Below are 15283 nucleotides of genomic sequence, written 5' to 3'. Positions count from 1 at the left end.
GCTGATGTACAGCAATAATCCCTTCGAAACTTTTGTCTTCTCCATTTGACATATGACTTTCAACATGCCATTTTGAACATTTTTCAGGCTGCAGAAATTGAGAGGCGTATTGCTCAAGAAACAAAGGCTGAAAAGCACATACAGAAACTTCTACTGCTTGGTATAGATAATCTGTACATTGGCTATTGTTTATCTGCCATGAATGAAGTTGTTGTAGTGAAATGGTGTTCTAGTCATAGGTGTCCAGGCGTCTAGGTGCCTTGGTCGCCTAGGTGGCCGCCTTGCGTCGAGTCCTGATGCCTTGACGACTATGGTTTAGTAAACTCCAAGTCTTGAAGTAACTTAGACTTGTTGCAACTTTTTTATTGTCAACTATGTAAATCCTGGTCTAAAATTGTGTTGCATTTGATTTGAATCACATAGCCAGTATGTGTAGCTGCAATAGATAGATTAGTTACAGACTCCTGTATGAATTTGAACCATAAAATAGTTATCAAGGCAGGGACGCGACCATGGCGTTTTAGAGGGGCAAAAATAAAGGCGACACCGCCATGGCGGCAAGGCGCCCAAGGCGACCAAGTAGCCTGGACGCCATGGCGTCGCCTTGATAACTTTGAACCATAATTGCCTTGGCGTATCCAGGATGTGCTTTGATGCCCAAGGTGCCCATAGCCCCATACCCAGATGAAGGAAACATACCTGTAATATGGAAAACATGGCTGGGATATGGCAAAATACATGAAATATGGCAAATATACCTGTAATATGGCACTCACCTTGGCACCATGACAACTATGATTAAACGTACAAGTTACAAGGAAGCTGAAAAATTTTCCCTTGGGGGTGGGGAATGGCACATAGATTACTCACGTATGAGAATTTCAGGTTCTCTTTACTTGTTTACCGTGCGGATTCTTCATCAAACTGTTTGGTTCTCTTTTGAACTGTTAATTTTTATCAACCATTTACATTGCCTCATTCCCTTTGGAAGGCTGTAGTGCTAAGACTGGCAAACAGAGTTAAACTCAAATTGCTGGAATGGTATCGACTGTTCAGTCACTTTCCTTTCTGTGTACAGCTAACTGCATGCTCTAAAGATAGTGTTTTGGTTGTGTAGCAGCAGAGAAATCTGCACCAGTACCTACCAGACTGAGAGGGAGAAGGAGAGAAAGAGAGAAGAAGAGGAAGACAATCTATAAGGAGGAGGAGGAGGAAAGCTAGAGCACGATAGGATAGATCTCCCTGTCATGAACTAGTCTAATATGTATAATGTCAAAACAATACTTGGTAGGGAATCCTACTAAGGTACTAAGTTTGACAACAAAGACAGTTATGACTATAAAAGGAAAACAACTACTCATGCTAATAACCTAGAGCTAATCTAGTGACAACCAAGACATTATCCATGGTACAGCATACATCGTACCATGGTACTGTAGTTTGTTTCAGCTGCCGTAAGTGCCATAGCTCTGTATTCACCCTCTGCACTGGACCTAGCTACTGTAGTTTGTTTCTTACTCTTCCAGGTAACAAGATTTCCGCCTACAAGGGTACAATACCCAGTAATAGATCTACGATCACCATCAGCACCTGACCAATCAACATTAGAGTCACCCAAAGTATCAGTGTGACCATGATGACGATAAACAAGACCTTTCCCAGGAGAACCTTTAAGATACCTTAGAATAAGACAACTGCCTCGCAGTAGGCTTGTTTAGGATTCTCCATAAACAGACTAATCACACCCACAACAAATGAAATATCAGGATAAGTAACAGTTAAGTAGATAAGTCTTCCAACAAGATGCCTGTACTAATGTTTATCTACAAAGTCCTTATCATCACACTCTCCAAGTTTCAGATTCATAGGTTTGGAACCTAACATCCCAGTCTCAGATAGAAGATCAAGCACATACTTCCTCTGAGATAAATTGATTCCCTTAGTACTACGAACAACTTTGATACCCAAGAAATATTTGAGTATTTCATCTGAAAATGTTGATGCAAATATGCCTTAACATCCTCAATTCCAGAGGAGTCATCACCAGGAATGATGATATAATCTACGTACATAACCAAGATAACCACCTTGGATCGACGTCGACAAACAAAAATAGAATGATCAGATAAGTACTGCGTGATCCCATAATTTCCAATGACTTGGCTGCATTTTCCCTCTGAGCAACATACCCAGTAGGTTGCTCCATTTACACCTCTTCCAGATCACCATATAGAAAGACATTTTTTATATCAAGTTGGAACTAAGGCCAATCAAGATTAACAGCCAAGGAGAACAAAACAAGAATAGATTAAGCTGAGCTACGAGAGAGAATGTTTCAAAATAATCAACACCATATGTCTGAGTATAACCTTTGGCAACCAAGTGTGCCTTTAGCCACTCAATAGAACCATCTGGGAGATACTTGACAATGTACTCCCATCGACATTGCACAAGTTCGTTCTTTGGGGGTAAGTTAGTAAGAGACCACGTCTTATGGTCTAATAAGGCATCCATCTCTACATCCATAGCATTCTTCCAACCAGGATGTAACAATGCTTCTTGGTACTTAGCAGACACTGACACAGTAGATAAAGACAAGGTCTGAAGTAAAGGTGGAAGGTGAGAAACAGAAACAAATTTCAATATAGGATAGGCAAGATGGGACTTATGGGTACAAGTTCTCGTATCTTTACGAAAAGCGATTGGCAAGTCAAGGGAGGTAGAATCCCCAAGCAAAGGTTCGGATGTAGTAGAGGGCGGTATCGATGGATCAGTTGGAACTGTAGATGTCACCTTGTTTCGTCGCGTGTAGACCTGCAATTGCTTAGGAGGGGAAGGAGTGGGAGTAATGGTGGAGTCAGTAAGAGGAGAGGAGGAATAGTGGAGGATCAAGATACTTAGTATCCATCTTATGACTCTCAACAAAAAAATATGGTGCATCTTTTAAAAAGGTAACATCAGCACTAACAAAATGTTGATGCGTAATGGGATCGTAACACCTGTATCCTTTTTGAGGGTGAGCATACCCGGGGAACACACATTTGGTAGCACGCATAGATAGTTTATCAAGACTAGGCGAAGGTTGTGAACAAAAAATGTACAGCCAAACACTCGTGGTGGTAAATCAAACAAGAGTGGGGAAACACCACAAAAAACGGAGAGAGATTTTCAAGGACAGTAGGGCATGCAATTAATCAAATAGCAAGCAGTCAAAACAACATCACTCCAATAAAGTTTGAGAACATGCATGTGAAACATAAGTGATCGAGCAACTTCAAGCAAATGCCGGTTTTCCTCTCAGCCACATCATTCTGCTGAAGAGTTTATGTGCAACTAGCTTTATGTATCATTCCATGATTTACAACAAAAAACTCAGCCTTATCCCAACTTAATGTGGTCGGCTACATGGATCCAAACAAGACAAGATACGAATGATAAATGAGGTGAGAAATGCAAACAAGGAAAATTGATAAATGAAAGGTGGAAAATAAAAGGAAAAAAGAAGACTGGAATATAAAAGTAAGAAGAAAAAGGCACAGCCCAGCAGGTCAGGATAATCTCAGCTATGTGGGGTCGGCGACATGTATCCTTGCCCTCCAATAGGCTCTATCCGAGGTCATACTTGGTACTAGGTCTAGACTATGCATGTCCTTCCTCACAACTTCTCCATGATTTAAACAAAATCCATTTATTTTTCGTTGAGTATACCCAAGAGCATTGTTAGAGCGGAAGATTTTCATAGGCACCAAACTGAGTCTGTATTTGATGATAAAACTGTTTAAAAACTAACAAATACTCTGTGTTAACAAAACAGAATTTAGGGAATGGCTAGAATAATCGATGTGATTATTCAGCCCTTATATTTATAACTTTCATAAAAAAATACTGAAATTACATCAATAACCCTGTATAGTCGACCATACTAGCCATAGGGAAATAACAATAGAAAAAATACCAAAAATACCCTTATAATATCGGGTAACACATCTCAACACTCCCCCTCAAGTTGGGGCATAGATATCACACATGCCCAACTTGACTAGACTAGGATAAAACAACTTCCCACTCAACCCTTTGGTGAAGACATCAGCCAGTTGATCTCCAGACTTCACAAAAGGGATACAAATTTGCCCACTCTCTAACTTCTCCTTGATGAAGTGTTTGTCAATCTCCACATGTTTGGTACGGTCATGCTGTACTGGATTGTGGGCAATGCTAATTGTTGCTTTGTTGTTACAGTACAACATCATTGGAAGATGAACAGAACCACGGATATCTAGGAGTAAACTCTGAAGCCACAATAACTCACATATGCCCTAGGCCATAGCACGGAATTCAGCCTCAGCACTAGATCTTGCCACAACATTTTTTTTTATTACTCCGCCACGTGATCAGATTTCCTCCAACAAAAGTACAATAGCCGGAGGTAGATTTCCTGTCTGGATTACCACCCAAATCAGCATCTATGTAAGCCTCAATGCGAAGATGGTCATGAGGAGACAAAAGGATCCCTTTTCCTGGAGCTGATTTCAAGTAATGAAGAATACAAAGAACAACAGCCATGTGAGTGGAATAAGGATCATGCATGAACTGGCTTACTAGGTTTACAACAATGGCAATATTTGGTCTGGTATGGGAGAGATAAATCAGTTTTCTCACCAATCGTTGATATCTGCCCTTATCAACGGATTCACCATCCTTCTCTTGCAGACGAGCAGTAGCTTCCAAAGGAGTGTCATAAGGATGACAGCCAAGCAAACCAGTCTCTGATAATAAATCTAGAACATACTTTCTTTGGGAGAGAAAGATGCCTTTTGGAGAACGAGTACCTTCAATCCCAAGAAAATATCTTAGCTGTCCTAGGTCTTTTATGTCAAATTCCCGTCCCAAGAAAGCCTTTAGGTGAGAAACTTCATCTGCATCATTACCAGTCACAACTATGTCATCAACATAAACTATAAGAAGAGTGACCTTTTCTCCTTTTCGCTTGATGAACAGAGTGTGATCAGTATTACTCTGTTTGTATCCACAGGAGACCATGTGATGATTCTGCATCTGCATCACCATGGCTTTATGAAACCTACCAAACCATGCTCGTGGAGATTGCTTCAACCTATATAGTGCCCTTTTTAGTCTACAAACTTTCCCATGGGTCTTGTCAGAGGAAAAACCTGGAGGAACTTCCATATAAACCTCCTCTTCCAACTCTCCATGAAGGAATGCATTTTTTACATCCAATTGCTGTAGGTCCCAGCCAAGGTTGACAGCCTAAGACAGTAAGACCCGGACAGTGTTCAACTTCGAAACAGGGGCAAACGTCTCCTGGTAGTCGATCCCATAAGTCTGAGTGAAGCCTTTGGCCACAAGCCTGGCTTTATATCTATCCACTGTTCCATCTGGCTTCTGCTTGACAACAAATACCCATTTGCACCCGACTGGTCTCTTACCCGAAGGAAGAACAACTAGCTCCCATGTCTCATTTTTAAGTAAGGTCGTCATTTCTTCCATCATGACTGCTTTCCACTTTGGATCTGCAATCGCCTCCTGCCAATTCTGAGGAATAGAAACAGAGGAAAGAGAAGAAACAAATGCACAATAGGAAGGAGATAAAGCATCATAGGAAACAACATTGGAGATGGGGTGTTGGGTACATGACCTAACGCCTTTACGGACAGCGATAGGTAAGTCAAGAGAAGGATCCTTACCAGATGATGTAGCAGGGTCTAAATCTGGATCAAGTGCGGACGATTATAGAGGTGGTATGGTGGTGGTGGTAGTCTCAACTTGTCCTGTGCGCTCCCGGGTATATACTTTATCAACAGGGATTTGACTGACTGGTCTACGCTCCCCCTGATGAGGAACCACTATTGGAGCTGAAGGTACAGAGGGCTCCCCCTGAATAGGAGCCAGAAGAATAGCAGACACGTCTTCAAAACCCTGATCCTGCTCCCCCTGAAGAGGTGTCTGAGAATAATACGACAAGGATTTATGGAAGACAATATCCATGGAGACAAAAGTACGGCGAGTTGGGGGATGATAACACTTCTATCCTTTCTGGGTCGCAGAATGGCCCAGGAAAAGACACCGAATGCTCCGTGGATTAAATTTCCCATGAGGATGATGATTGCGGACATAGCAGACACAACCAAAAACTTTGGGAGGAACCACAAAGGAGGAGGAACCCTGAAGGAGATCAACGGGGGAGCGGCCATCAAGGACACGGGTAGACACACGGTTGATGAGGTAAGCAGCGATAAGAATGGCATCACTCCAGTATTGGGAAGGGACCTGCCGTGCAAACATAATGGCCCGGGCTACCTCAAGGAGATGTCAATTTTTCCTCTCAGCAACCCCATTCTGGGCAGGTGTGTCAACACAGCTGGTCTGATGGACAATACCATGGGCAGCCAAATAAAGTTGGAACTGACCCTCCATATATTCTCTGCCATTATTACTGCGTAAAATGCGCAAGGTGGCATTGAATTGGGTCTGAACTATACGATGGAATAACTAAAAACAGCGGAAGACCTCATTTTTATGGCTCATCAGATAAACCCAAGTGGTACGAGTATAACAATCTATAAAGGAGACAAACCATCTATGACCAGAAATGGAATTACAACGGGCAGGGCCCCACACATCAGAATGAACCAAAGCAAAAGGAGTCTCACTTCTTTTATTTAATGAAGAATAACTGGAACGAGTCTGTTTGGCCAAAACACAAGCCTCACATAAAAACTCATTCCTATTACAATGCTTGAGCAAGTGTGGAAACAAAAAAGCTAAAGTACTAAGGGATGGGTGACCAAGCCGATAGTGCTAGAGATGAAGGTCAGGTGACGAGGTGGATTGTAAATGATGAGTTGTAGAGGAAGCCGAATGAAAAGTAGAAGGTTGACCCATGTCAAGGAAGTATAGACCACCTTGCATCTTACCACCCCCAATCGTGCGCCCCGTCTCCAGATCCTGAATGACACAATGAGAAGGGAAAAGTGTCAGTTTGCAGTTCAGATCTCTAGTAACACTATTAATAGAGATAAGGTTGGTAGAAAAGGATGGAACATGCAAAACAGATTTTAAGGAAAGGGTAGGGGAGCAACGTATGGAACCCTTCACATTAATAGGAGAAAGGGAACCATTAGCCATTCGAACACTGTCTTTGCCAGAAGATGGAGAATAAAAATGAAACACATAAGAGGAGCAGTTGGATTCTAGGTTAAGAATGTAGGTAAGAGAAGAGGGAGAAGATGGAGGAGAAGAAGAGAAGAAGAAGAGAGCAAGAGAATGGAAGAGTAATATTTCGGTTGTAATTCTTGTATGTTGGAGAGACATCTCCACACTCTATATTAGAGAATGGAAGAGTAATATTTCGGTTGTAATTCTTGTATGTTGGAGAGACATCTCCACACTCTATATTACTTGAATAGAACTAATAGACTTATTACATCCATCTCCCTAGGGAGGTAAAAGGTAAAAACAGACAAATAAGATAAAATACAAAATAAGACAACTAGTCCACAGTCTAGTTCCCAAACTACCCCTGTTACATATCTACTAACAACTCTAACACTCCCCCTCAAGCTGGAGAATATATATCATGCATTCCCAGCTTGCTTAGGAAAGAACTGAACTGAGGAGAGGCAAGGGCCTTGGTGAGGATGTCTGCTAGCTGATCACCAGTCTGCACAAAAGGAGTACAAATGCAGCCAAAGTCTATCTTCTCCTTGATGAAGTGTCTATCCACCTCAATATGCTTAGTTCAGTCATGCTGAACAGGGTTGTGGGCAATACTGATGGCAGCCTTGTTGTCACAATAGAGTCTCATAGGGCCTTCAGTGTCACATCCCAGTTCCTGAACAAGTCTTTTCAACCATATGAGCTCACACACTGCATGAGCCATAGCTCTAAATTCTGCCTCTGCACTAGATCTGGCTACAACATGTTGCTTTTTGCTCCTCCATATTACCAAATTACCTCCCACAAAGGTACAATAGCCGGTAGTAGATCTCCTATCTGTAATAGAACCAGCCCAGTCTGAATCAGTGAAACCTTCCACTCTCAAGTGATTGTGTCTGGCATACAACAGTCCTTTCCCTGGGGAAGACTTCAAATACCTGAGAATGCGATACACGGCGTCCAAGTGGCCACTCTTGGGAGCATGCATGAATTGGCTCACCACTCCCACAGCATAGGAGATATTTGGGCGTGTAATAGCAAGATAGATAAGCTTCCCAACCTGCCTTTGGTACTTTCCCGCATCAACAAGAGAAGGACCACAATCTTCTCCTAGTTTGTGATTCTGCTCAATAGGAGAATTAGCTGGTTTGCAGCCCAACATCCCTGTCTCTGTCAGTAAATCAAGAACAAATTTCCGTTGACATATGTTGATTCCTTTCTTGGTCCTTGATACTTCAATTCCTAAGAAGTACTTCAAGGGACCAAGATCCTTGATCTCAAACTGTTGTGCCAAGTATCTTTTCAGTGTGGCTATCTCAACTATTTCATCTCCTGTGACCACAATATCATCAACATAAACAATGAGGGCTGTGATGGTACCATTGCCCCGCTTGGTAAAGCGAGTGTGATCAGCTTGGCTTTGGGAATATCCATTCTTCAGAATAGCTTGCCGGAAGCGTTTAAACCATGCCTTTGGTGACTGTTTGAGACCATATAGTGCCTTCTTGAGGAGGCAAACTTTCCCTTTAGCTGAAGGCATTATGAAGCCTGGTGGGGGTTGCATGTACACTTCCTCTTCCAAGTCACCATGGGGGAAGGCATTCTTTACATCTGACTGATATATTGGCCAATCTTTGTTGGCATCCAGTGATAAAAGAACTCTTATAGAGTTGTGCTTAGCCACAGGAGCAAATGTCTCCTGATAGTCAATCCCATAGACTTGACTGTACCCCTTTGCAACCAACCTTGCTTTGTATCTCTCAACAGTACCGTCAGATTTATACTTGATTGTATAGACCCATCTGCATCCAACTGGAACATGTCCCTTGGGAAGATCCACCAATTGCCAAGTATCATTTTTCTCAAGGGCCATCATCTCCTCAGACATAGCTTGTCTCCACTTTGGATCAGACATAGCATCACTAACATTCCTGGGAATAGAAGCTGTAGAAAGAGCAGTAATAAAGGCAATACTGGTAGGAGAAAGAGCATTATAGGAAACAAACTAGGCTATAGGATTAGTACAAGCTCTTTTCCCCAGAGCATCATAGGAAACAAACTGGGCTATAGGATTAGTACAAGCTCTTTTCCCCTTTCTAACAGCAATAGGAAGGTCTAAATCACATGGAGGAGAAGGGATGTCACCTGACTGAGAGGGATGGATCTCAGGATGTGGATCTGGATCCAAAGAGGACTCTTGGTAGGTCTTCTTTCCTTCATTATGCAAGCCTTCACCTCTCTTGTAGGTAATGTGGTAATCCTCCTCCTTATTAGTACCACTATCAACAACTAAATCTGTATTCACATCCACAGCCCTGTGCTTTCCAATGTCAAGTGTAAAGGGAGAGATGGGTAGAGGATGAAGGTAATTAGCAGCCTGTTCACTTCCACAATTCTCCCCCTGAAGAGGATGCTGAGAAGGGGCAAAGAAAGGAACAGATTCAAGGAAGGTGACATCCTTGGAAATAAGACACCGACGAGAAGAAGGATGATAACACTTGCAACCCTTGGTAGTAGAAGAGTACCCAAGGAAGAGAAACTTGAGGGCTTTGGGATCAAGTTTAGTGCGTGCAGATTTGTTTACATGCACATAACAGACACAACCAAAGACTTTAGGTGGAAGAGAGAAGGCAGAAGCCTTGGGAGATAAGATGTCCAAGGGAGATTTGAAATCAAGAAGTTTGGTAGGCATGCGATTTATGAGAAAAGATGCAGTGAGAAGAGCAGCAGACCAAAAAGTCTTGGGGACATGCATACCAAACAAGAGACTACGGGTGACCTCCAATAAATGGCGATTCTTCCTCTCAGCAACCCCATTTTGTTGGGGTGTGTCTACACAGGCTAGCTGATGGAGAATGCCAATAGTAGTGAAGAAGGTTTGGAGGCCACCAAACATGTATTCCCCCCCTTTATCCGATCGAACAACTTTGATACGAGTGTCAAACTAAGTAAGAATCATCTGATAAAAGGTTTTAAAAGCATCACAAGCATCACTTTTATGTTTCATAAGAACAGTCCAAGTAACACGAGAAAAATCATCAACAAAGGACACAAAGTAATGATACCCAAATAAAGAAGTAGTAGGGGAAGGTCCCCACACATCAGTATGCACAATATGAAAAGGAGCGGCAGTTCTATTACCATGATATGGATAAGAGGAACGACAATGTTTGGCAAACATACATGGTTCACATTGAAAAACATGAGAAGAAGCAACAGAAGAAAATAAGTGAGGCAACTGTTTCCTCATTACAACAAAAGATGGGTGGCCAAGGCGACGATGCCATAACATAACAGACTCCACAGAACTACTATCAGTACGGCCACACACATAGGACTGAGCTGTGGGCAAAAAAGGATAAAAAAAGATCAAGGCCTTGCTCTTCACGTCCACTACCAATAATCCTCTTCGTCACCAAATCCTGAAAAAGACAGTGAGAAGGGAAAAATGTGATGCAGCAATTCAAAGATTTCGTCAAGTGACTCACAGATAAAAGATTAACTGTAAGGTTAGGAACATGAAGAACTGAAGTAAGAGAAATAGATGAGGTGACAGGAATACTACCCTTACTAGATATGGAGGATAGGGAACCATCAGCTATCCTAACCTTATCTTTACCAGAGCAAATGGTATAGGAATCATAATTATGGGACGTACCAGTCATATGGTCAGTGGCACCAGAGTCAATGACCCAAGACTGGGCTGCAGTAGGGGCTGAAGTAGAGACCTGTAAAGCTGAGGATGATGATGAGCTGGCTACAGAAGGTGTAGAAGATGTGCTAAGCTGTGACATGACTCGGCGAACCACTATATCCATAAAGGCAGAGTCATCTTGTGTAGCATCCACCTCAGTCATCACAGAGTGAGCTCAAGCTCTCCCTCTACGGCCACCACGACCACGTGTGCCAGGAGGACGGCCATGAAGAGACCAACACCTATCCTTGGTGTGTCCAGTTCTCCCATAATGATCACATTTAAACCGGTCTCGACCAATGCCACTGGCACCTACTGTCTCCACTGTATTGGCCACCTCTCGGTTAGGCCCCGGGCCTCTACCACCTCCACGGGTGTCTCGGGAAGAACTGGAGTTGAGAGCTGACCTCTCAAGAGAGGATACAGAAGCTGGCTCCTTAGCAGCACGCCGAGTCTCCTCACTCTGTAAGTAACTACAGACCTCACTAAGAGATGGAAAGGGAGACCGGCCTAAGATCTAAAGCCTAATGGGCTCATAGTCAGGGTTCAGGCCACCAAGTAAGTGAAGACACGCTCTTTTTCAAGAGTCCGATATACCTTAGCCTCATCCTCTGGGTCCTTCAAATGGAGATCCCTGTAGTGGTCATATTCTTCCAAAAAGCCAAGGAAGGCATTGTAGTACTCAGAAATGGACCTATCACCCTGCCTCATGGAGTTAATCTTTTGGTGAAGCTGGTAGACCTTGGCAGAGTCACCCACTCGATCAAAGGTCTGTGAAACACTGTCCCAGATGGCCTTGGCAGTCTCCTTTCTTATAAACCTTCGCCCAATCTCAGGAGTCATAGAGAAGATTAGCCATGTCATGACTGTAGAATTGTCGGCCTCCCATTGGTCATAGGTAGGTGAACTAGGCTCTGGGGCCGTAATAGTACCAATAATGTACCCAAGTTTCCGTTTGTTTCTTAGTGAAAGCAAACAAACATGGGAGAATGTAGGTTAAGAATGTAGGTAAGAGAAGAGGGAGAAGATGGAGGAGAAGAAGAGAGCAAGAGAATGGAAGAGTAATATTTCGGTTGTAATTCTTGTGTGTTGGAGAGACATCTCCACACTCTATATTACTTGAATAGAACTAATAGACTTATTACTTCCATCTCCCTAGGAAGGTAAAAGGTAAAAACAGACAAACAAGATAAAATACAAAATAAGACAACTAGTCCACAGTCTAGTTCCCAAACTACACCTGTTACATATCTACTAACAACTCTAACAGGAGCCAACCATATGGTCAGTGGCACCGGAATCTATAATCCAAGGATTGGATACAGCCGATGCACACAGACTACTGACTGGAATACCTGAGGCAAAGTGAGAACCAGGATGGGCAGCAAGTGCAGTTGTCGTAGTAGGAGCAGCGGAAGAGGCCTGGAGCGTGTGACGGAAAGCTAGGAGCTCATCCTGAGTAAGCCCAATGTCAGATGAAGGGGCAGCAGTAGCAGCGGTAGGAGAATCAGCCAGATGAGCCTTGGGTTTAGACTTCCCACGGCTTTTCTTTTCTTCAAAATCAGCAGGCTTCCCATGGAGCTTCCAGCATTGAGCCTTAGTATGATAGAGCCTGTTGCAGTGTTCACACTTGACAGGGCCTTTATGGACAGCAGTATCATCATCAGTAGTGGTAGAAGAAGGAGCACTGGAAGCAACTTGCAAGGCAGATTGATCAACAGTAGAGGAATGCAGTATAGCAGCCCGACGAGATTCCTCATTATGAACCATGGCAAAGGACTGCTCTAGGGTGGGAAAAGGAGATTGGCCAAGCACCTGTACCCGAATAGGATCAAACTCCATATTTGGGCCAGTCAAAAAATCATAGACACGTATTTTGTCGACTTGTTTGCGATAGGCAGCCAGATCAGTAGCAGTAGAGGGCTGATAGTCCGAGTAGTGATCCAATTGCTGCCATAAGTTTTTGAGGACAGCATAGTATTTGGAGACAGAGAGTTCCTGTTGGGCAGTCGCATTAGCCTTTTTTCGAATCTCATAGACCTGTGCATCATTCCCAGTGCGACCATAAGTCTCTTTGGCACCATTCCATATAGTATGGGCTGTGTCCAGAAGGAGAAAATTGTCTGAGATATCCCCTTGCATAGAATGAATCAAGTAGGACATCACCATTGCATCATTAGATAACCACTTGTTGAGTTGAGGACCTTCTTCCTCAGGTTTGGGTGTTGTCCCGAGAAGATGGCCAGTAAGGCCACGGCCAGCTATTGTCAAATAGGTAGACCAAGACCACTTCAGGTAGTTGAAGCCATCAAGCTTGATTGGGGCAGCAAGAGGAAGTAAATCAGTCCGGGGCTGTCCATCATTGCCAGAAGAGGCTGAAGAAGAATCAGAACCAGTCATTGCAGCAGGTAACCAAAGTCTTCAATAAGCAGCAATCTTCCAAAGAACTCCAAAAAAATCCCTGGAATCGATGTAGGGAGAAATCGACTCCAAGAGAAGGTGGCTGTATTGGAGCAAAAAAATCCCAGATATGGAGGCTGGGAATGATGTCGAATGGAGGCAGCAAGGATGCCAAGCAGATGTAGCAACAACCAGCAGCCCAACCCCTAGATCGATTAGTGTCAGGGTTTTGAAAAAAACCTTGAGAAGAGAGATCGATAAGGGGGAAGGGTCGTCAAACAATCTGATGAAGAGAATAGAGGCTGAGAGCACTAGCAGGTGAAGATTCCACAAGAGAAAATGCAGCCGAAATAGTTGTAGATTCCTGATCTTAAAAAAAAAAGGAAATCTTCAAATCGCAGACAGTTCTTCAGCTCCTATCGATCTGAAATAAAGGCATAAAGGGAGGTAGGTTAGGGCAGCAGCTAGATCATTACGATCACCTCATTAGTGCTGCCCTGATGGGAGAAGAAGAACCAAAACAAGAGGAAGAAAGAAGCTCGAGGGAGGGAGGGAGGGAGGGAGGGAGGGAAGGAGGGAAAAAATTCGAAGGGAGGGTGGTGGGTTTTGAAAACCTAGATTAGAGATTATTTGGCTCTGATACCATGTTAACAAAACAGAATTTAGGGAATGGCTAGAATAATCGATGTGATTATTCAGCCCTTATATTTATAACTTTCATAAAAATACTGAAGTTACATCAATAACCCTGTATAACCGACCATACTAGCTATAGGGAAATAACAATAGAAAAAATACCAAAAATACCCTTATAATATCGGGTAACACATCTCAACACTCTGATTGATCCTGTAAAAGATATAACCAAGTCATTTGAGAGAGATTATCAATTAAGGTAACAAGGTAGAAAAATCTTGACTCTTGACGCGACACAGACCCTAAACATCAAGAATGAACTAAAGAAAAGAAAGAGGAATTCCAAGAGACATCATGAGAAGGGAATAAGGTATGATGATGCTTTACAAGCTTGCACGCATCGCACTCAAGTCGAGAGATATGCTTACAACTGGAACCATACATTGAAGTTTGGGAAGAGAAAGATGTCCTAATCAGTAATGCCACTGGAGAGGGGGAGACACTAGAAGCGGTAGAAGCAATGGTAGGAGTGACATCATCGAAGTAATAGAGGCCATCCTTCTCACCCCCTGCACCAATTGTCTTCCTTGTCTGGAGATCCTGAAAAACGCACGAAATAGGATAAAATTTTAATGAGCAGTTAAGGGATTTAGTCAGCTGCCTTGGGTTGGGTTCTATACATGTTGGGCCTTTGGTTCAATGGGTTTTCTTTGTAATAGGCCACTCTAATGGACCTAAATATATGGGTAGAAGGTAGGAATATTGGATTTACTCAATTAGCTTAGTTAGAGTCCTTGTTTGGGCCAGTTTCCTAGTTAGTTTAAGTAACCTAATCAATTCACGATTGGTTTAGGCCTTTCCTTTTTTGAGTTTGAGTCTCTCTTTTAGTCCTTTATAAGTTTGTAAGGATTGCAGCCCTAGACACGATTTTGATGAATACAGTTTGGCTTTTGCCTTTGGGTCTGTGGTGATTCAGAATGCTCCCTACTGTGGTGATTCAGTAGCCTCCCTGGTGGTGATTCCAGGAACCCTTGGTGGTGAGTCCAGCCCTGCAGATCATGTGATGATTGCTGATCATATCTATTCTATTTCAATTTCAATTTCAAAAGCCCAAAAAAATCCTATCTTTCCCATTGAATTTTATTTCCTACTTCAACTTGGATTTTTCCAAATCTCTTGTTTTAAAATTGATCTCTGAATTCTGATTTCACTTCTCTGTTCTGTTATTAGTTTTGAATCTTTTGACGGTTTCAAAATCTGAACTTTCCAACTAAAATCTATAATCCTACTACAATTAGGATTCATACAATTTTCAGATTTTTATTCTGTTTTGGAAATTCTGTTTCTATATTCTATTACTGTTCAATCAGTTATTAG

The 15283-nt window shown here is 42.6% G+C and overlaps 1 protein-coding gene across 1 annotated transcript in view; it reads left to right on the top strand.

Moving 5' to 3' along the window:
• The window catches only part of LOC122669479 (guanine nucleotide-binding protein alpha-1 subunit), a 33597-nt gene that overhangs the window by 1819 nt on the left and 16495 nt on the right, over window positions 1-15283 (top strand). The window contains exon 3 of the mRNA XM_043866249.1: window positions 88-160. Coding sequence (XP_043722184.1) covers window positions 88-160 — 73 coding nt within the window. The remainder of the gene's footprint in view (window positions 1-87; window positions 161-15283) is intronic.

The sequence above is a fragment of the Telopea speciosissima genome, chromosome 7 (assembly GCF_018873765.1).
Source record: "Telopea speciosissima isolate NSW1024214 ecotype Mountain lineage chromosome 7, Tspe_v1, whole genome shotgun sequence".
Classification (NCBI taxonomy): domain Eukaryota; kingdom Viridiplantae; phylum Streptophyta; class Magnoliopsida; order Proteales; family Proteaceae; genus Telopea; species Telopea speciosissima.
This window is presented reverse-complemented; position numbering and strand designations above follow the sequence as displayed.